The sequence below is a fragment of the Ruditapes philippinarum genome, unplaced genomic scaffold (genome assembly GCF_026571515.1).
Source record: "Ruditapes philippinarum isolate M1 unplaced genomic scaffold, ASM2657151v2 ctg3512_1_1_1_1, whole genome shotgun sequence".
Taxonomy (NCBI): domain Eukaryota; kingdom Metazoa; phylum Mollusca; class Bivalvia; order Venerida; family Veneridae; genus Ruditapes; species Ruditapes philippinarum.
In genome coordinates, this window is record NW_026852143.1 from 78,426 (window position 1) to 101,925 (window position 23,500).

The 23,500-nt window shown below is 35.1% G+C and overlaps 2 protein-coding genes across 5 annotated transcripts in view; one reads left to right on the forward strand and one right to left on the reverse strand.

The window, feature by feature from the left end:
- LOC132750554 (tubulin beta-4B chain) overlaps positions 1-21,592 on the forward strand; it is a 40,575-nt gene extending 18,983 nt beyond the window's left edge. The window contains exons 1-5 of one of the 3 annotated variants that reach the window (XM_060740584.1): positions 10,511-10,657; positions 11,900-12,123; positions 15,092-15,183; positions 17,991-18,346; positions 20,478-21,592. In XM_060740584.1, the coding sequence (XP_060596567.1) occupies positions 18,041-18,346; positions 20,478-21,296 (1,125 nt within the window). In that variant the 5' untranslated portion in view covers positions 10,511-10,657; positions 11,900-12,123; positions 15,092-15,183; positions 17,991-18,040 and the 3' untranslated portion in view covers positions 21,297-21,592. Of the gene's footprint in view, positions 1-10,510; positions 10,658-11,899; positions 12,124-15,091; positions 15,184-15,241; positions 15,351-17,990; positions 18,347-20,477 lie in introns of those variants that run through there. The other 2 variants (XM_060740550.1, XM_060740558.1) reach the window with 2 other exon arrangements.
- LOC132750530 (tubulin beta chain-like) overlaps positions 5,450-23,500 on the reverse strand; it is a 41,541-nt gene continuing 23,490 nt past the window's right edge. The window contains exons 1-4 of one of the 2 annotated variants that reach the window (XM_060740537.1): positions 9,504-9,693; positions 8,947-9,055; positions 8,287-8,642; positions 5,450-6,688 (exon numbers count right to left, since the gene is read on the reverse strand). In XM_060740537.1, coding sequence (XP_060596520.1) covers positions 5,867-6,688; positions 8,287-8,642; positions 8,947-9,055; positions 9,504-9,560 — 1,344 coding nt within the window. In that variant the 5' untranslated portion in view covers positions 9,561-9,693 and the 3' untranslated portion in view covers positions 5,450-5,866. Of the gene's footprint in view, positions 6,689-8,286; positions 8,643-8,946; positions 9,056-9,503; positions 9,694-23,500 lie in introns of those variants that run through there. The other variant, XM_060740542.1, reaches the window with a different exon arrangement.

Below are 23,500 nucleotides of genomic sequence, written 5' to 3' on the forward strand. Positions count from 1 at the left end.
CATTTCTTTAATGAATTTATTGTTACTTGCATGTGTAGATCTAGCATTAATCAAAATTTTGCACTGAAAGTCCAGATCCCTACTTAAATCTTTGAAATAGCACAATTTTGTGCTTCATGTAAAACTAACCTTAGGCGGGGACATATTATTGGTTACTCTGTTGCAAACTCTTTGTTTTACATAGATGATGATAGTTGAAATATATTTTAACCACTCGAGTCACTTCCGGGAACAAAACTAAGTGTGACCAGAGAAGAACTGTAACCCTAAAGACTCGAGAATGCTACAATCTTATATTGTCTGTCACACTTAGAGATTCTGCAACTTTCTCACTGCGAGTCAGTTGAAAGAATTAACATATCACACCTAATAGAAACCCTAGAGCATTCGTTCATTAGATTGACTTAAGATTTTGTCTGTGTGAAAATCAATGAAACGTCTGGATTGTAAAAAATATACTGAAAGTAATGTGTGTTGCGTAAAATATGACTCAAAGAACAAAGCAAAACTGAAAACTCATAATTTAGCTAGTCTTCTGCGGTCTGTTATACATGAATACATACTAATGTACATGTTCTCCATAGGGTGGAAGCATGTAAAGCCTACGTCTTGTCCGTCTACTTGTTCGGAGAATAAATTGAAGGAAACTGATTTTTAAAAAATCACATAGTGATGAAGACCAGTGAGAGATTTTGCATATTCCTAAACATCAATCTAATGAAGAGTATGTTCACTAGTTCAACTTACGGTGGCTCAACATTTTAGTGATCCGCTTAAATTAGAGCCATCGACAATAAGTTTTCAGTTGTAGAACTCTCAGCTAAAACAAAGCTGAAAAAAGACATTTTATTAAAATATCCGATTTGAAAGAATATGCAAAAATCGAAGAATGCTACGCCACGTAGAACATCTATACTCTCATGTCGGATGTAATTTCGATACTAAATAGTAAATGATGACGTTTCTAGAAAATATGGCATAAAATAAGTATCAAGGGCTCTATTTATACCCCCGCACAACAAAGTTGTAAGGGGGTATACTGGAATCAGCTTGGCCGTCCGGACGTCCGGCTGTCCGGCCGTCCGTCGGTGTTTTCTTGTCCGACCAATAACTTAAGATGCCTTTGTTTGTTTGTTTGTTTGTTTGTTTGCTTCATTTTACGCCTTTTTTCAACAGTATTTCAGTCATATAGGCGGGTAGTTTCCTAACCATCGTTCCTGGAGAGTTACACCAGTACTAGACTACCTTCCTCCGCGCTAAACTACCAAAGCATCTCCCGGGGATCGAACCCACGCCAGAGAGGTAACTGGATTAGAAGTCATCGACTCTAACCCCTCGACCACGGAGGCGGTCAAGATGCCTTTGACCCACAGTCTTCATATTTAGCATGGAGATTAGTCATGATTAGTAGATGACCCCTATTGATTTTGAGGTCAAAGGTCACAGGGACCTTGACTTCAAAAAGCTTGTCCGCCCAATAACTTAAGATGCCTTTGACCTACAGTCTTCATATTTGGCATGGAGGTTAGTCATGATTAGTAGATGACCCCTATTGATTTTGAGGTCATCAGGTCAAAGGTCAAGGTCACAGGGGCCTTGACTTAAAAAAGCTTGTCCGCCCAATAACTTAAGATGCCTTTAACCTACAGTCTTCATATTTGGCATGGAGGTTAGTCATGATTAGTAGATGACCCCTATTGATTTTGAGGTCACCAGGTCAAAGGTCAAGGTCACAGGGGCCTTGACTTCAAAAAGCTTGTCCGCCCAATAACTTAAGATTGCTTTGACCCATAGTCTTCATATTTGACATTGAGGTTAGTCATGATTAGTAGATGACCCCTATTGACTTTGAGGTCACCAGGTCAAAGGTCAAGGTCACAGGAGCCTTGACTTCAAAAAGCTTGTCCGCCCAATAACTTAAGATGCCTTTGACCTACAGTCTTCATATTTGGCATGGAGGTTAGTCATGATTAGTAGATGACCCCTATTGATTTTGAGGTCACTGGGTCAAAGGTCAAGGTCACAGGGACCTTGACAAAAAAAAGCTTTTCCCCTCAATTGCTTAAGAATGCCTGTCTGCAGTGTATTGTTTTTGACATTTTCACATTTGAAGCATGTAGAATACATAACTTAGCAATGCACTGGCTTAGTATCCTCAGATTTGACAGGGAGGTTGTCCTTGAGCTTTAAATGGCCACTGTTGATTCTGACAAAGTAGTATGCGGGGGTATTCACGCCATGATAGTGGCAGTTCTAGTTTAAACTGATCTTTAAAATGTGCATGATGAGAGCTACCGTTTAGTAGGTGTAATTAACTTGCTTTAACAAGAATAATACGCAGGCAAAAAACATTTCCCTCTATAATTTTAAAGATTTGTTAAGGTCAGATATTAAATATCAAACATTTTCTTTTTTAATAAATGAAATTATTTATGATACTGAATCACTATATCTGCAAACTCATTTATGCTTTGCTTGAAACAAAAAGAGTAAAAAAGGAAAGAACTTAATAAATTTATGTTATTTGAGATTAAATCAACGGACCCTGGAAGTCAAATGATACGGTCAATAAATTTTGTTTCAATGTTATTAAGCTAGTTAAATAAGTGAAGAAAACCGCTTTACTTATTTGACCGCTCTCAAGTTTCCTTCCTTGAACTTCCGGTATCATCAGAGGAAACAGGATCGTGACCCCAATAGGCTCGAACTCTGGATCTTTTACGTGAGAGTCCTGACATTTTAATTCAATGCAGCAGTTATATTTTGGCGCAAACAAATAGCGGGGGATACGTACGTCTTCAATCACGTGGGCAATTGTCATGCTTATGCATGACCATTTTGCCTCTCACCGCAAGGCGGGGGTCTTTAATTCCGGGAGTTCATTAGTCTATACTCGATTTTAGATGTTTATTTCAATGCCTTTTATACCCCAGTAATACTGCTATTTTTATTTCTCAAAATCCTTTTTTTATATTTGATATACTGTAATATAGTTTTCAAAAAAAAAACTCATTGGTCATTTATTGCTTCTTGCATATTGGCAATAAGTGCACTTATATTGATTTAGTATGGAAGTCAAATAATTTCTCATTCAGCACTATACTGTCTTCAGATGATAAACATCTAACATGCTCTAAAACTTTCATTTGAATATTATAAAACTCATTTTTATCCCATCCAAACGAAAGAAAAAATATATTAATTTCTGAAGAGAAATGTACATATTTATGCCCTTTTGAGTTTTTTCCCCTGGATACAAAAGTAATCATTCATAATGATTAACACTATATAGATTTTATAAAGTAAATGTTTTATATTAACAAATACGATGTGCATTAACTTCAAATAATATTTGCTTGTTTATTGCGAATAAGATGTTTACCTGGTAAGATTTTATAATTACTACAAACTGTACATAACGAAAGTAATATACATGTATAAGACTAAAATAACTACAGTGAAACCCCTGCAGAGCGGTTTCCTGTAGAGCAATAACTTTTAAACAACGACATAATCAAATGTTCCCAAATTAATATTTATCACTGAATTTAACCTTTCTAGAGCAACACCCATAATCAACAGCCAAAATATTTGCCCCCCCCCCCACACACAAACACACACACATGAAGGACGGGTGTAAACATTATATATATGAAATACCTAAATCACTAAATTAAGAACACGCACTAGCTACACTAGCTACATACACCCTTTATATAACTATAACACTATATATATACATGTACTTTTAAACAATGAAAAATACAAAAGCTACAAATTAACCATTGTACGAAGACTAAATATCCTTAGACAAAATGCCACGGAAACTAAGACAGAATACCACGGAAACTAAGACAGAATGGCACGGAAACTAAAACAGAATGACACTGAAACTATGACAGAACGGCACGGAAACTAAAACAGAATGGCGCGGAAACTAAAACAGAATGGCGCGGAACCTAAGACAGAATGGCATGGAAGCTAAGACAAATTGGCACAAAAAACTAAGACAGATTGGCACGGAAACTAAGACAGATAAACACGGAAACTAAAACAGAATGGCACGGAAACTAAGACAGATTGGCACAGAAACTAAGACAGATTGGCACAGAAACTAAGACAGATTGGCACAGAAACTAAGACAGATTGGCACAGAAACTAAGACAGATTGGCACAGAAACTAAGACAGATTGGCACGGAAACTAAGACAGATAAACACGGAAACTAAAACAGAATGGCACGGAAACTAAGACAGATTGGCACAGAAACTAAGACAGATTGGCACAGAAACTAAGACAGATTGGCACAGAAACTAAGACAGATTGGCACGGAAACTAAGACAGATAAACACGGAAACTAAAACAGAATGGCACGGAAACTAAGACAGATTGGCACAGAAACTAAGACAGATTGGCACGGAAACTAAGACAGATAAACACGGAAACTAAAACAGAATGGCACTGAAACTAAGACAGATTGGCACAGAAACTAAGACAGATTGGCACGGAAACTAAGACAGATAAACACGGAAACTAAAACAGAATGGCACGGAAACTAAGACAGATTGGCACGAAAACTAAAACAGATTGGCACAGAAACTAAAACAGATTGGCACAGAAACTAAGACAGATTGGCACAGAAACTAAAACAGAATGGCACGGAAACTAAGACAGATAAACACGGAAACTAAAACAGAATGGCACGGAAACTAAGACAGATTGGCACAGAAACTAAGACAGATTGGCACGGAAACTAAGACAGATAAACACGGAAACTAAAACAGAATGGCACGGAAACTAAGACAGATTGGCACAGAAACTAAGACAGATTGGCACGGAAACTAAGACAGATAAACACGGAAACTAAAACAGAATGGCACGGAAACTAAAACAGAATGGCGCGGAAACTAAGACAGAATGGCATGGAAGCTAAGACAAATTGGCACAAAAAACTAAGACAGATTGGCACGGAAACTAAGACAGATAAACACGGAAACTAAAACAGAATGGCACGGAAACTAAGACAGATTGGCACAGAAACTAAGACAGATTGGCACAGAAACTAAGACAGATTGGCACAGAAACTAAGACAGATTGGCACGGAAACTAAGACAGATAAACACGGAAACTAAAACAGAATGGCACGGAAACTAAGACAGATTGGCACAGAAACTAAGACAGATTGGCACGGAAACTAAGACAGATAAACACGGAAACTAAAACAGAATGGCACGGAAACTAAGACAGATTGGCACGGAAACTAAAACAGATTGGCACAGAAACTAAAACAGATTGGCACAGAAACTAAGACAGATTGGCACAGAAACTAAAACAGAATGGCACGGAAACTAAGACAGATAAACACGGAAACTAAAACAGAATGGCACGGAAACTAAGACAGATTGGCACAGAAACTAAGACAGATTGGCACGGAAACTAAAACAGAATGGCACGGAAACTAAGACAGATTGGCACGGAAACTAAGACAGATTGGCACGGAAACTAAGACAGAATGACGCGGAAACTAGGCTACCTGAAGAACTCTAATTATTGGTGGCGATTTAAAGAAAACAACTTATTGTCGATATGTGTTGCCAAAGTTTCTCTACAAACTACACTGCTATAAATTTAACCCTTCTCTCTGGAGTTAGGCTATCATTTCGAATGTTTGTTATTTATGCATGTATTTTGCTACGAAAAAATCAAATGGAGAAATAATATATGTTAAGAATACAAAAAATACTAAGATAACAGTCATTCAATTAGTATAGACATGTCTTTAGTCAATTTTTTAAACCTTTCAAAATTAAGAAGTACATATAGTTATATGAATTTTCTAGTAGAATATCTATTATCTGTAATAAAATTTAAGCTTCTTCTTCTTCGTCTTCCTCCTCCTCATCAAACTCGCCCTCTTCTTCCGCTGTGGCATCTTGGTACTGCTGGTATTCAGAGACCAAGTCGTTCATGTTAGATTCTGCCTCGGTAAACTCCATCTCGTCCATACCCTCACCGGTATACCAATGTAAGAAAGCCTTACGACGGAACATAGCAGTGAACTGTTCAGAGATACGCTTGAACAATTCTTGGATGGCAGTGCTGTTGCCAATGAAGGTGGCGGCCATTTTGAGACCACGTGGTGGGATATCGCACACAGCTACCTTAACGTTATTAGGAATCCATTCCACAAAGTAGCTACTGTTCTTATTTTGGACGTTTAGCATCTGTTCATCGACCTCCTTCATGGACATACGCCCCCTGAAAATGGCAGCAACTGTCAAGTAACGTCCATGACGTGGGTCACAAGCGGCCATCATGTTCTTGGCATCAAACATTTGTTGAGTAAGTTCAGGTACAGTGAGTGCCCTGTATTGTTGACTACCACGTGATGTAAGTGGTGAGAAACCTGGCATAAAGAAGTGAAGACGCGGAAAGGGAACCATGTTGACGGCCAATTTACGAAGGTCAGCATTCAACTGACCTGGAAATCGGAGACACGTGGTGATTCCAGACATTGTAGCAGACACAAGGTGGTTCAAGTCACCGTATGTAGGAGTGGTCAACTTGAGTGTCCTAAAGCAGATATCATACAGAGCCTCGTTATCAATACAGTAACATTCATCAGCGTTTTCAACAAGTTGGTGGACTGATAGCGTGGCATTGTAAGGTTCTACAACTGTATCTGAAACCTAAAGAAAGTTTCATGATTTCTGACCTGATGGCATAGGAGAATAAACGCCCAAAAAAGAAAATGTCACTAAAGTCAAAGAAAGTGATATAATGATCAAAATAGGTTGCTGGATGTTAATTGCAATGTTCATGTACCGCATGTTTTATTCAGAACATCTCACCGATTATCAATAATCGTTCAAACAACTACGGTGTTCCGTTAGGGCCAGCGCGACGAAAAGCGCGAAACACGACAGTACGATGGTGACAGTGCGACTGTACGATAGTGACAATACGACAGTACGATGGCGAAGCACGACAGCACGATGGTGACAGTCCGTCGTATATATAGTCACCAGCGTACCGTCTTACAGTCACTATCGTACTGTCGAATTCTTAACATCGTACTGGCACCATCGTACTGTCGTACATTCAAAATCATACTGTCGTATTGTCACCATCGTACTGTCGTCTTCCTGTTAGGCATGCGCATAATTAAATGAAAACATGTAAGAAAACGTTGACCGTATCATAAAGTCTCATTTTAACAATGGCCTAACATACAGGTAAATTCTTGTACGTATTGGTTAAGTTGATAAAAGTAATCCAGGTCTTATAAGAAAAAACTATATTGTACAAATAAGTCAAATACAAAAGTTCTTGATTAGACATATCTGTTGAAATACAAATTATGAAGACACAGGTGTACATACATATTTTTGTCATAAAGTTTCTTATTATGTAGATAGATTTTGATTCTGTTAACTTTCGATTTTCTTGATAGTTGATCTTTGATAAAGATTTTTTTTGTTAAACGCTGGTAAAAATTTTAGGTTTCGCAAGCCATGTTGAGTGAAATGTTTGCGCATGCTAGACAGGAAGGTGACAGTATGATAGTGACAATACGACAGTACGGTGGTGACAGTATGATGGTGACAATACGACAGTACGATGGTGACAGTACGATGGTGACGATACGACAGTACGATGGTGACAGTACGACAGTACGATGGTGACAATACGACAGTACGATGGTGACAATACGACAGTACAATGGTGGTAATACGACAGTACGATGGTGGCAATACGACAGTACGATGGTAACAGTACGACAGTACGATGGTGGCAATACGACAGAATAATGGTGACAGTACGACAGTACGATGGTGAGAGTACGACAGTACAATGGACTGTCACCATCGCACTGTCGTGTTTCTCCACCGTACTGTCGTATTGTCACCATCGTACTGTTGTATTGTCACCATCGTACTGTCGTACTGCCAGAATGTTTCGCGCTTTCCGTTCTCAGGGAAAACGCGCTGGCCCTAACGGAACACCGTAAACAACCTATAGTTTGAAAATACTTCTAATGCTAATTTCCAGTTAAATATAGAAGAGATACTGTCATGGGCAAGAAATCAATTAAAGAAATATTATTCTAGTCGACCATAATTGGTATTTACTAGCAGTCTAGTTGATGGAGCTATGGTAACATATAATCTATATGCTTGTACTTTCTTTGCAATGTAAGAATATCTTAAATATTGATTCTGCACTGATGTTCTTTTTTTTATCTCAGCCAAATATAAAGAACAGAACTTCAGAGCTTAGAAGTTACCTTAGGTGATGGAACAACAGAAAAAGTGTTCATGATTCTGTCAGGGTATTCCTCCCGGATTTTACTGATGGTCAGAGTACCAAGTCCGGATCCGGTCCCACCACCAAGGGAGTGTGTGAGTTGGAATCCCTGGAGGCAATCACAGCTTTCTGATTCTTTTCTTACAACATCCATGACTGAGTCAACCAGCTCAGCTCCCTCTGTGTAGTGACCTTTGGCCCAGTTGTTTCCAGCTCCACTCTGTCCGAAGACAAAGTTGTCTGGTCTGAAGATCTGACCAAATGGTCCAGACCTCACGGAGTCCATGGTTCCGGGCTCAAGGTCAACAAGAATTGCACGTGGTACATATTTACCACCTACAAAAATTAATATAAACTAAATTCAAAATACTTCCCTATATACATTTATAAATTTTTGCTCATATTTGATCCATGCTTAATACAAGTGCTTAAGTAAAATAATAAAATGAGTTTATATAATCCCATCTTAGTCAAAAGATTCATTATAGCTATTTTCCATAATTATCAAGTTATTATCATTCTTAGTATCTATATATATCAGTAAAATGCTGTTCCAAGTTACTACATGTACTAGTACTAAATAAAATGTAGAAATGCATGTATAATACATATATTACATTTACTTTAAATAATTTCTCACCGGTAGCTTCGTTATAGTAGACATTGATTCTCTCAAGTTGAAGGTCAGAATCCCCGTGGTATGTACCCGTGGGGTCAATTCCATGCTCATCTGAGATAACTTCCCAGAACTGAAATACATAAAACAAATATTGCATATTTCTCCCCAATAAATCTACGAGGTTGTTGAAAAATTGAGTACCAGTTGGGACGGTGTTGGGGGGGTCGGGGGGGGGTCGGGGTGCGGGGGAAATAAAACACTTGTCATTAAACATTAACACTCTCCATCATCTGAGTCCTAAATTGTTTATTTTTTTTTTTCACATATTTTTCCATTCTCTCTTACAAATATTTAGAATAATGAAATATCTAAATATCTGCATTATAAAATTATTTATTTTGTCTTGAAGAATATACCAACCTGGCGCCAACTATGAACAGATCTTTATAATATGTTACCCATAAGCCTCTAGGACTATGTAAAGAATTTGTTTTAATATTATTCTACATATTTTGTGTCAAGAAGAAAGAAAGAAAGAAAGAAAGAAAGAAAGAAAGAAAGAAAGAAAGAAAACTAACCTTTGCTCCAATTTGGTTACCACATTGACCAATCTGCATGTGAACAATTTCCCTCATATTGGGCTATATTTCTTAATCTTTTTCTGAAATAATATTTTATTTCGCCCTACAGCAAATGCAAAATATATACTTTAGAACTATAGACATCCAAAATTAATATAGGTGAACTCCATAGCTACAAATAATAAATATTTATTGAATGATTTGTTTATCCATCTATCAATCATAAGATAAAAAAATGATGAGATTAAGGCATTGAGAAATCTACTCACTGTAATTATGAATTGATTGATTGATTGATTGAGCGCAGTTTGCATTGGTTACTGCACGTATATTTTAAAATCAAGAACTCGTGCATACACTTTTTTTATTACGTTTATTATTTTAATTTACGGGTTTATAAATAGTGAACTTTTAATATATAATTATGTAGATTCAATTTTATCTTATTCAGTAAATATTTGCTAACGTTTCTTGTTATGTATGTAAAGTTTGTTTATGAATAATTTGAATAAAAAAAATCTTTAAAATTTCTATCAAAAGATGTCTTAAAATAATATTTAGTGATCACAGAAACCGTAAACACTCGAATATATATAACACTTACAGGACAGACAAACTGGCGTGACTTGAACCCTGGACCCTTGGAATACCATACCACGGCTTTACCGACTGAGCTATTTGGTCGTTTAAACATTTTTTTCTAATTAGTAAACCGATTAATACTGTAACAAATGAATAAAAATAGGTTTGGTATAAAAAATAATTCCACATGTTGCAATCCATGCATTTTAGATCAATAGTTGTTCAATGTCAGCTTTTCCCATTTATCCGTAACAACATGGACAGTTATGTTAACCATCAATTAAATATAAGGACTCCAAATGTCCTTAAGTATTGTGAGGCATTTGATTCACTATTGGTCCATTTTTTTTTTAGTTTACCAGCATCATAACATAAATTTATATAATTTACTAACATTTTTGCCGCTAAACGCCACAACGTGTTTCGCGCGTTTAACGCGTGTTCCGTGATGACGTCGCTTCCGGTAATTTTTGTTATGTTATGCCTTGACAAAGGCATCTGACAGAAACGTTTGAATTATATAGAAATCTAATTACTATATAGTAGTTACTGAAATAAGGCAAGAAAAGGTAAGTTGAAACATTAAATTTTGTAAAATGTAACACGGGTAATTAATATTTAAATATACATAAATTAAAAGTCATTAAATACTGTCATTATACAGGACCCGTTCGTTGTCATGAATCTATGATTAATTTGTTCAACCTTGGAATATTCAAGAATAGATTTATTGGTATTGATCGTTGTGTCATAGGGCACTAGTCTTGCTGCAAAATGTCTATAGTCAGTCTGGAATTATCTAGGCGCATTGCGAACTTTTTATAATCTATAAACACGGCTGCTGCAGAATTATTTTGCATTACATTTGTGCATAAACTTGCTATTAAGGCAGCAGATTCATGCTAATTTTAATGAAAATTTTTAAAACTCTTAAAAAATAAAATATTGTGAAGTGAACAAAGAAAATAATTTATACATTACAAGCGGCACATTACAATCCACGTAAATTTCAAGAAATATGTCAAAATGTGCAAACAAAAACCTTAACTGCGTTAGTCACGCAGTAGTAATTTATTGTAATAAATACTGTAAAATCATCACTCGCTTGTAATTTGTTAATTATTACTTAAATCTTTTCACTTTTCTTAAAATATTAATTAGTAGTTCTACATTTTTCTCAAGTTTGATTTTCTTGAAATAGTTTCGCTCATTTGGAGACCAGCTTGGTGCAGCTTCAAAACTTCAGACAGGTCATGCCTATATGGCAACATAATAAGCGGCAGTTTGCTATATAACCATTGTCCTAGGACTTTTAGCGACTTTGGTTATATGGGTTAAATATGCCTTTTTAAGTATGTGAACAGTTGACGCCTTTCATGTCCTATGTGCCTCTTGGAACCGAGATAAATTTTAAGATTAAGGTAACAGTTGACGCTTTCAGGAATATTTATAACGAATTTATAATACAGCAAACTTCTTTTTTTTTCGAGAAAAAATGAGATCTTTTAGAGAGATCTATATAAACGTCACTATCCAATGAAAAGTGACGTTACAAACGTGCAGTATGTTTCATAAATGGAAGTTTTTATAACTTGTAATAGAGCATTATTCACGTTTTAGTTTTTTTTAACATAAAAAAACAAAACAAAAATCAAAACGAAAACACAAAACACAAGCTCCATGACGAAACTAAACAAACAAAAAATCCCGCCATTACAAAATACTTGAATTTTCAACTGAACAACTATGGTAATCGCGCTATTCAATTCGTGGTTCCGCGAATAATAAGAGGCTCTCATTTAACTACACAGTGAAAACTGGGAAGAAGTTGTTGATGTAAAATGCTGCAGCCAATGGGTGAAGGATTACACTTTCCGACGAGGCATTACTCATTATAACGGTTGCGCTCTCTCTCTCTCAACAAGGACGAAGGGTTTTAAAGAATAAAGACGTAGTATATCAACGATAAACAACAACTATGAGAGAAATCGTACATCTTCAAGCTGGACAATGCGGAAATCAAATCGGAGCTAAGGTCAGTATTATTATTACGTAGAGGATATTTAATAGATTTTTCTTCTTATTTCGTTAAGATGATTTTTAAATGAACCTATGTATTTCAGCTGTTCAGCGTTCTTTAAGGCGTGGTACCCGCCATTGTCTGCGTGGTGAATTTAAATCTCTGGTGAAACGAGTTCACTGTACGGTGGTAGTCTTAAAGTATGTTTAATCGTATTATTTATGCAATATAATATCCATCTATTCAAAAAAAGTAAAATTAGAAATGAAAAAAATAAATAAATAAAATTGAAAAAAAAAATCTTTATTTTCTGTACAAAATGTTATAGATATAACCTGAGGGTCTTTCAATTATTTTCCTTTATTTTAATATATTATAATGTATAGCCCCATGAATATTACCTCTTATTATTATATTGCATAATGTACTGTAGGCTTAATATAATATTGTTTACCAACAGTTGGTTTATATCAGTATATCATACACAAATCTATTAATAATTAACTGAGTCAATTTATTCAAAATGTCAAATGATTACAGTAGCATTTTTGCTGATTTTGTTAAAAACTGTAAAACATGTCTGTGACTGGCAGATGTTCTGGAGCACGATCAATGATCTGTCTGTAGAGAGAAACATTCTCACATAATATAGCAGATGGTAGCACTTGCAGACTTTTCCAGGAGTAGTGCATTTATGCAATTGGGCAGAGAAGAAAAATTTGAACTAGCACTAATTTTCTTACAGAATGATTTTAGAAAATCATAACTGAATTAAAAAAAAATTGACTATTAAATGTGGAAGTTACCACTTACCAAAACTATTTGTTGAATAATTATTGTCTGCCACAGAAAGTGTGTTTTTTTTATTCTTTTAAGTCGCTTTATAATAACATAACTCTAAAAGTAGGATGGTGGTCCCCAATTTTTTTTTTCATCAATTCCTTTCAGTCAGGAAGTTCTAGAAAATTTTTTGCGCTAGTTTTAATTTTCCCTCTTGACTCGGACTAAAAAATTTTGGGATAACCAAGCACAACTACATGGGCCTCCGGCTGTATTAAGCCCAAAAACCGTGCAATTATAACTAGCTCTGAATTGACCAATTAATAGTTTATGACAATTACCCCTCATGAAATTGATAAAATTTATTATTAAAAAGAAATAGAAAAGTCGGACAATAATTAAAATTATGACATGTTTTTATTTATTTATTTAATCAAAGTTTAAATTAAGGAAAACACATTTTACCATGATTATACAAAAACACTAAAAGTTTAATTCAAAAATCTTTTAGGGTTTAAGTTGACGGGAAATGCCTCAGGTTAATGTCTGCCAAAATTTTTCAAGCCCTTTTATCACAATCTTTTTTATAAAAGTCTTTGTTAGAATACTCGGTAAGTATTAATAAAAATTATAAAAAATCATGTAATTATATGATTTATTTTATTTTATACAAATTATCAATTTATAAATAACACCAACACATTTCTTTTATTGCAAACATCACTACTTTTAATGATTTCATTCAAAATGATTTAGGAATGAGTGCGTGAATGTTTGGTCATTTTCCAACAATCGGGTTTAACTGTTAGATGCGGTGAAACTTTTGGAAAACAATTTTTCTTTTTTTAATTTCCTGCTGGGAGTGATCTCGATGAAGCAAAGAATTGCCCACCTACTACCGGGAATCTACTTCAACTTTGAGATTGAATCACCTACTTAATGAAGCTTTCTGGTTAGTGTTTAAATTTAGTTCCAAGGCTGTCAATTGGTATCGCTGCTGATTTAACCAAATAATTCATTAAAGATAAATTATCTCCATTCTACAGTAAAAAAATTTGATCTCTTCGTTATTAAAATATGAAATCGATGACATTTAAGTCGGACAATAAAAAAAAAATTCTTGACAGTGTTTGATATATGTTGATCTTTATTTAATCAATGTGTTAAATTAAGGAGAAACAACACTTTTATCTTCACTTAATTATCAAAAACTACTTAAAAGTTAACAGTTTGAAGAGATACTTTTAGGATATAAGTGTAGAGCGGGAGCGGTGGCCTAGTGGTTAAGGTGTCTGCCTCTCAACCCAGGGATCATGGGTTAAAGTCCTATTAGGTCTTGACCATGTTTCTTAATATAGCAGCAGGACTGGTTAGTTCCAGGAAGCGGACTCAGAAGTTATTAATATAAGTTGCAAGAACTTGTTTCGCAATCGAGCTTAAATAAATATGTTTAAACCAAACCAGACAGTCTCATGGGTAAAAAAAATAAATAATGTGTATACATATAATATGAAAATTGTCGAAAATATATAAATCTGCAAGCAAGTTATACGAATGTAAAATTCAGACGGCACAAAAATAAAATTTTAGAGGTTTTACGGTATTGACTTATGAATAGTTCAAGGTTAATATTTTTACAGGGCATCAATGTGTCATATCTTTGAATGTGTCATATCTTTGAATGAAGTAATAGCTAAATTAAGAAGTGACTACACATTAGTTGGTCACCGCAAATATCATGTGTGTTGCTAGGTTATTTTTAGACAATGAGTATTGTTTAATCAAGGGCAAACAGTATGTCTTAGTATAAAAGACTACTGTTTTTGAACCTTGGAACCATACATTTAATTAGTGGTCAATATATGTCATGAACAGTGTATAAACAGTGATTTTTCTGCTTACATAACAGACTTGGATAAAGATCCTCTTCCCAATTGAAATTTTCGTTAAATTTGTGCAATTTTCCCAAAAATCTGAACTTAAACCTGCAATTTTATTTCCCAAACTAGCAATTTTGGCGACATTTTTAGGCTAAGGCCTCTTCCCAATTAAGTGAGAAAAATCACTGTTATATATCATGATTTATTTTAGTTCTTCAAGTCTACAGATGCATTATCCAAGTCTTTGATCCTAAATCAACACCAACACTTTCTCTTATTAGAGTCTGGAGCACCGGCCGACTAATCACTACTTTATGTTTCAGTTCAGGAGAGTGATTTCGGGGGAGTACGGTACATGTATTGGTCATATACTTCAGTCTTGAACCAATCGAGGTTTAATGTTGTGAAGTGACAGGTAATGAAACACTATTTGCAATAACATTCATTGTTCTATTTATTAATTATCTAACTAGTTCTGGGAAGTGATCTCAGATGAGCATGGAATTGACCCCACCGGTACATACCACGGGGATTCTGACCTTCAACTTGAGAGAATCAACGTCTACTATAATGAAGCTTCTGGTTAGTCAGTTTAATTTAGTTTCGCATAGGGCTGTCATTGAATATCGCGATATTGATATATCATCAATATTCATTATCCGATACAATATCGATACACACTTTCACATATCGATACAAGCTAAAAAAATTTATTTCTCTTTGTTGATACAACTCTCTATTTTGGCTTATTATAAGAGAAGTCTCTTTTTTCTAGTTTTCTTGGCTAAATGAACTTTTAACTCTGTTTTCAAATGTCAGTGGCAAGAATAACAGAAGAAGAAAAAAACTTTCTGTTAGTATTGTAGTATTTGTAATGTGCAATACAAGCATGCATAACACCTTGATCCCAATTTATAACACATACATAAATGCTTTTCAGTGTATCTACTGTCAGTCGATATATCGTCAATATTTGTCTCTCGATAAATCGATACAAAATTTTCCATCAATGACAGCCCTAGTTCCGCATGATTTACCACTTTTTACCCTTAACATGCAAACCCCCACCATGGTCAAGGGGTTAGAGTCGATGACTTCTAATCCAGTAACCTCTCTGGCGTGGGTTCGATCCCCGGGAGATGCTTTGGTAGTTTAGCACGGAGGAAGGTAGTCTAGTACTGGTGTAACTCTCCAGGAACGATGGTTACGAAACTACCCGCCTATATGACTGAAATACTTTTGGGAAAAGGCGTAAAATGATACAAACAAACAAACAAACCCTTACCATGCAAAATATCTTGAATGGACTTGTTCATCCCTTAATTGGGACAAATTTGGGAAGTAAAATATGTAATGACTTAATAACCAAGCAAACTGCGTACAATGATAAGACTGGTCTGCACGGGTAGATTCATTCATCGCCAGTAGGTTAAAGCAGCACCTCTCCAGATTCATGTTAATTTTCATGAAAATTTTGGAAATGTATTTAAAAGTAAAATATTGAGTGATGATTCTCTAGCATTTGGTTTGTCCAGCAAAACAAAGAACAGTCATTAATTACTTCAAAATTGCTGACATTCTCATGGAAATATTTTCATATGAATTGTAATACCAAATACCCCCTGATTGCAGAGGTAAAAACAAATAAATAGATACATTTAAAAAATTTCTTGTGAACAAAGGAATCTACGTTATCAAATTATGTCCAGGACATAACAACATTTAAAAAATTTCTTGTGAACAAAGGAATCTACGTTATCAAATTATGTCCAGGACATAACACAAGTATAAGAAGTTTGACACTTCACTTTGAGATGGATTGATCTTATAATGAAGATGTGCGATGTTGATAAATCTTGACTTTCTTTCGCGAAATTTTTTAATTCCCGTTCTTTTTTTTGTCTTTTTCATACATAATTTTTTTCTGGAGTACATGTATAACTCAACAAGTAAAGGAAGTATCAACTTGAAATGTTGAAGATCTTATTGTTAAGACAGTGATTTTTCTCCCTTAATTGGGAAAAGGCCTTAGCCTCTTGAGTTTGGGAAAAATTATCGCAAATATTGCTAATTTTGGAAGTAAAAAAGCAGGTTTTAGTTCAGATTTTTGGGAAAACTGCATGATTTTGAAGAAAATTTCAATTGGGAAGAGGCCTTTTATATAAGCAGGAAATCACTAATGCAATGTCTGTGTCTTTGTGAATTGTATCAATCTTCTGCGTAATATTTGATATATTGCCTTTTGTACTTATTCACCGAGCAAAGCTCAATAATTAGACTGGGTATTTTGAAACTTCATTGATGGTTCGACTACATAGAGAGGAAATGTTTTGCTGAAGTATATTATTTTTTTTTAAAGTTTTTTTGAGTTATTCGTAATTGTCCATTGTATTTATTTTATTCATACATTGTTTTTTGTTGTTTTTTTGGCTACAAGAAAACTTTTCAGTTAATAAGATATATGAACATTTAACTTCATCATACCCTGTTTAAACCCTGTTAAATTATATCTGCTAGCAGGGGGTCTCTTAGCCAGGGCAGTGTCAGTAAACAAGTTTACTATTCATGTATCCATAGATTAATCGATAGAGCTATGATCTGTACCTAGCTGGTTATGACTCACAAGTCTGCAGTATGTTACACACATATAACATAAGTGTTTACATTGACTCATAGAAAATATGTTGCACCTTAATGTATATGAACTTGATTCCTGGGGTTATTCTTATACTTTATTGATATCAAAGGGAGGTAAATCTCTCCACATTGTTTAGGAAAGCAGTATATAATATACATGTACTTATGTGATTCAGTTATTTACACTTAATTTGCTTAAATAGAAAGGAATTACATAGTTTTGTCACCAGTAAGGAACGGTAGGCCAGTCTAAACATCATTCTGTGCCATTTGTCCTGGCTCTGCAGTGTTGTCAGCTCAATATTGTACATTGTATTTTTATTTTGAAATACCTTGAACCTAGGTCAAATTTGTATTGCACTAATTCAACAATTAAGTACACAACTTTTATCACAGATGCAGTGATTTATTGTGAAGTGGAGCCTTAAATGGTGATAAGGCCTGCAACATTCCAATTTACCTGAATAAATTGAATGTCATTTTCTTTTTATTCCCTCATGACTTCTTCATTCATGTCTTACATTGTTCATAAAAACTGTCTTATCAATTTAAATATTACAATGCATTTATGTAAATATTTTATAGGTGGTAAATATGTACCCCGTGCAGTTCTGGTCGATCTGGAGCCCGGAACCATGGACTCTGTGAGGTCTGGACCATTTGGTCAGGTCTTCAGACCCGACAACTTTGTTTTTGGTCAGAGTGGTGCTGGAAACAACTGGGCCAAGGGTCACTACACAGAGGGAGCTGAGCTGGTTGACTCGGTCATGGATGTAGTACGGAAAGAATCAGAAAACTGTGATTGCCTCCAGGGTTTCCAACTCACACACTCTCTTGGTGGTGGTACCGGCTCCGGTATGGGAACTCTTCTCATCAGCAAGATCCGTGAAGAATACCCCGACAGAATCATGCTCTCTTTCTCAGTTGTTCCCTCTCCTAAGGTAAGTTATTAATGTTTTAGATTTTTTAGTAACTTGATGAGATAATGTTGCACTGGGAAATTGTTCATTTTCATGCTCCCTGAAGGCAATCTCCACACAGTGATCTCCCCTTAATTCTTCTGCGTAGATCTCTGCCACCAAGGTCCCGATATATCAGAATTTCTGATATACTATATTTTTTCAAAAATTGTTTTATCTACTGCTTTTATGTATCAGATAAGTTTTCTCTCATTTATTTAACAATGTTTATGAATAAATAAATAAATAATATGAATATTTAGAAATAATTTAAAAAAATTATGAGATTATTTTCTAGCGAGACGATATTTTGATATTTTATATATTTTAGCTTTTGAATTTAATTTTCGTTATTTTGTATACTTTCGATACTTTTTTTGATAAACTATATCGAACGTAGGCACCAAAAGTTAAAAATAAAACAGCAAGAGAAAAATAACGTTAGATTTTCTTTGTAACGGTCGATATTTACATTTGAATTTCGACGTTACGTCATGTGACTTTCATCATCATGTGACGTCTTTGAAGGCAGTGATTACAATTCTGCCAAGGGAGGTTATCACTGTGAGGAGTTTGCCCTGTAGGGTGAGCATATAGTCTACACTTTGGTCGTCTGTCCGCTTTTCTTGTCTGGGACATTACTCTGTAACAACAAGAGGTATCAACATGAAACTTTGTAGGTAGAATAGATCTCATTGGGTAGATGTGCATTGCACAAGAACTGTAACTCTGCCTTGCCTAATTTTCGAGTTATTGCCCTTTGTTCTTTTTTATACTTTGAACATTTACCGGGACATAACTCAAAATCTAGAAGAGATATCAACATAAAACTTTGTAGGTAGTTAGATCTCATCAATCTCCTACGTAGTGATCTCCCCTTATTAGTACAAAGATTTCTGCCATCACAAACATTTAAATATCAATATTTTGATATTTATACTTTTTATTAGCTTTTTAAATGATTTTTTATTAATTTGTATACTTTTGATAATTTTATGATAAAATATAACGGACGAAGGTACAAAATGTTAAAAATAAAACAGAAAGAGAAAAATGACGTTAGATTTTCTATGTAATGGTCAATATTTACATTTGAATTTAGACGCTACGTCATGTGACTCATCATCATGTGACGTCTGTGAAGGCAGTGATTACAATTCTGCCAAGGGGGGTAATCTCTGAGGAGTTGAGATCTCATTGGTAGATCAGTGCACATGAACCATAATTCTGCCTTTCCTAATTTTGGATATATTGCTCTTTGTTCATATTTACATTTTGGACTTTGTCTGGGACATAAAAACTCTTGACACTATAAGAGATATGAACAAGAAACTTTGTAGGCAGATGGATATTATTGGGTAGATAAGCAGTGCAAATACAGTAACTCTGTCTTGCCTGAGTTTGGAATTATTGCACTTTGAACTTTGTCTGGGACATAACTCTGAACCTACACGATGTATATTTTTCTGTGTCCAAACCCTTTTTGGGTAGAATCACCCGGTTCAACCAGTTCTTCTATTGAATACATTACTGAAATAGGACTTTTCTAATCGAAGTAAAATTGCTAACCTCAATCAGATAAATAATCATTTGGTTGCATCATAGTCTATTGGTGGTTTCTTGAATATATGAGTCACAGAAAAAATGAAATCTATAAGTCTTTTTCTGAGAAAACACAAAGCCTTGAGCTTTAATATTATGTTTAGCATTTAAAGTAGACATCTTCTAAAAAATTTCCAAATAATATCCTTTAGGTCAGACGAGTTTTATATGGAAAAAAAAAAAAAACTTTTAAAAAGACCTCTTTCTCGGAACCTACAGGATAGTAAAAATTTGGATAAGATAGTTAAAATATTATGTAATAAGTGACCCTAAGAGTTAAAATTTCTGGATAAACTTGGACCTTGAATGGTTCTGTAGCCTTCAGGTAAAGACCGAGTGTACAGTCATGTGTATAGAATAGATTTTGGCGTGGGATAACCTTAAACTTAACTCATTTACCTACTTTCTGTTTTTAAGCAATAAATCTCTTGTAGGATTTTTTTATTGTGTCTGTATATGTTTTTGATTTCCTCTACAGAATTATGTACATGATGGATTGTTATTATTTCAGGTCTCAGACACAGTTGTAGAACCATATAACGCCACATTGTCAGTCCATCAACTAGTCGAGAACACAGACGAGACCTACTGTATTGACAACGAGGCTCTCTACGACATCTGTTTCAGAACTTTGAAATTGACCACTCCCACATATGGTGACTTGAACCATCTTGTATCGGCTACAATGTCCGGTGTTACCACTTGTCTTCGATTCCCTGGTCAGTTGAACGCAGATCTCCGTAAATTGGCCGTCAACATGGTTCCCTTCCCACGTCTTCACTTTTTCATGCCAGGTTTCGCACCTCTTACATCACGTGGTAGTCAACAATACAGATCAGTCACTGTCCCAGAACTCACTCAGCAGATGTTCGACTCCAAGAACATGATGGCCGCCTGTGACCCACGTCATGGACGTTACTTGACAGTCGCTGCCATTTTCAGAGGACGTATGTCCATGAAAGAAGTCGATGAACAGATGATGAACGTCCAGAACAAGAACAGCAGTTACTTCGTTGAATGGATTCCTAACAATGTCAAGACAGCTGTTTGTGATATCCCACCACGTGGTCTTAAGATGTCTGCCACCTTCATTGGTAACAGTACCGCCATCCAAGAATTGTTCAAGCGTATCTCTGAACAGTTCACCGCTATGTTCCGTCGTAAGGCTTTCTTACATTGGTATACTGGTGAAGGTATGGACGAGATGGAGTTTACCGAGGCAGAATCTAACATGAACGACTTGGTCTCTGAATACCAGCAGTACCAAGATGCCACAGCGGAAGAAGAGGGCGAGTTTGACGAGGAGGAAGACGAGGGTGAAGAAGCCTAAATGTACTAACTTTCAAATGACTTTTTAGCAGCCATAATATTCTAATACATTTCGTCAAATAATAATAAGCCTCTAAAACAAATGTATTAGCATCTCTGAGGTAAAACTGTTCAGTTTTAAAACAACTATTGTTACTTTGATATGATATTAATTTTTTAACCAGTTGTAGTGAAAGAAACTGAATACATGTGCAATATTAATGTAATACTTTTTACCTAATATTTCATAATCATTGACATTCATTGTTGGAAGGTTACGTCTCATACCGATTAATAAAGAACAATATGAACATGAAACGTTTTGCTTATTTGCGTCACTCTCTTTTGCATATAAAATTACTGATGGTGATATACCGGTTTTAAATTTTTCCAGGTACTATATTAGCTAGAGGAACAGCCTCTTTAAGTACAAGTACACGTAAAGATCCAAATTTTAAATATTGAAAGATATAATGAAAAATTTGTAGAAACCATTCGCGGTGACCAATCGTAACGTTATCACCCGCCCTACTCATGATGGCTTAAACATTTCATCTGGGCGAAATATGATTGGTTCAAGAACACTGAATTGTCTGCATACATTTGTTACATTGCTAAAATGCCGAGATAGTTCATTTTAAGAAAATGTCAGGAAAAGTGACGAGATTGACAATTATGATGAAATTATCTTAAGTAGAACATAGAGCGAATAATGTCCAATAGGTTGAGAATCATTCACAAAATATAAGGTAATGACGGCTTAACCAGTTTTATTGTTGGAGGAAGACCCCAGGTGCCGCTCTGCATTTTTTCAGGCACAAGCAGGACCTTTAGCAGAACCAATGACTTAGAGAAAGCTTGGTATCATGCACACAGTTTGACTGGCGGGATTCGAACCCAAAGTCTTTGGATGAGGACAATTTGTTGAGTCAGTTACCTTAATTCTGCTGTGGAGGATAGTTAAGCTCTTTCCCAATATAGCTACCAGTGCCTCCACTTGGTACATTTTAAGACAGAAGTTGATAAAATGATAGAACATTATACATATATGATATAAATGACAGAAGGATTTGTACTGTATCGTTGGCTTATTAGTTGATATTTCATTGATTGAAATTGTTAAAAATATAATTCGAACAGACAGAGCAAAATTTTCAAGAGAAAAATTCACTCAACCAGTTGATTGATAAATGTTGAACTGGTAATGTGTTAACTTAAGTGAACAAAATGGTAGTTGATTTAGGTCAAACTTTTTTTGGGGGGGGGGGGGGGGGGGGGGGGGGGGGGGGGGGGAGTATTGCAGTTCTGATCATTTTAAGTTCTTGGTGTATTGTCTTCATACTTGGTCACAAAAGAACTTTTATTAGACCAGACTAACCTTGACCATCATTCATTAATGAACTTGACATTCAAAGGGTCAAATTTTTTTAAATTTTGCTATTAGTGGCTAAAGCTTTATTAGTCCCTACCGGTTTTAACCGGAGGGGACTTTAGGTTTACCGTCCGTACCGTCTGTCTGTCTGTCTGTCAGTCCGTCCGTCCACAAAAACTGGATCCCGCAATAACGCAAAAAAGTACTGAAAAATATTTTTATGAAACTTGATATAATGGATAGATGGCAGTATGGAGATTATGCACGTCTTTTTTTTTTTTTTTTCTTCCTATGTTGAAAATTCTGGTTGCTATGGCAACAAATAGTCTGAAAATATGGCAAATTTAACACATAAACTGGATCCAGTGATAACTCAAAAAGTACTGAAAAAAATTTTTATGAAAACTTGAAAATATGGGTAGATGGCAGTCTGGAGATTATGCACATCTTTTTTCTTTTCTTCCTATGTTGAAAATTTCTGGTTGCTATGCAACAAATAGCCTGAATTTCAAGATTTCTGATTTAAATTTTTCAGCTTTTTCACTATATGTTCTTTATTATTTTTTAAGGTGTTTACTTCAAAACTTTAAATATAAGTTTCTGGTCATCAACCACATCATATGTGACAAAGGTTTATAACTCTAGCACAAAAAATATCAGTATTACCTCCCTTGAACTTAGATTTTTTAGGGGAAAAAATGTTGTCTTTTTTAAATAACTTCTTTATTTCCTAATGTATCTACTTTCAAACTTCATATATATGTTTCTTATATAAATCACTCGACATTTTTGAGAAGGTTAAATACTCTAGCAAGACTATTTCCAGAATTATGTCCCCTTTAAACTTAGATTTT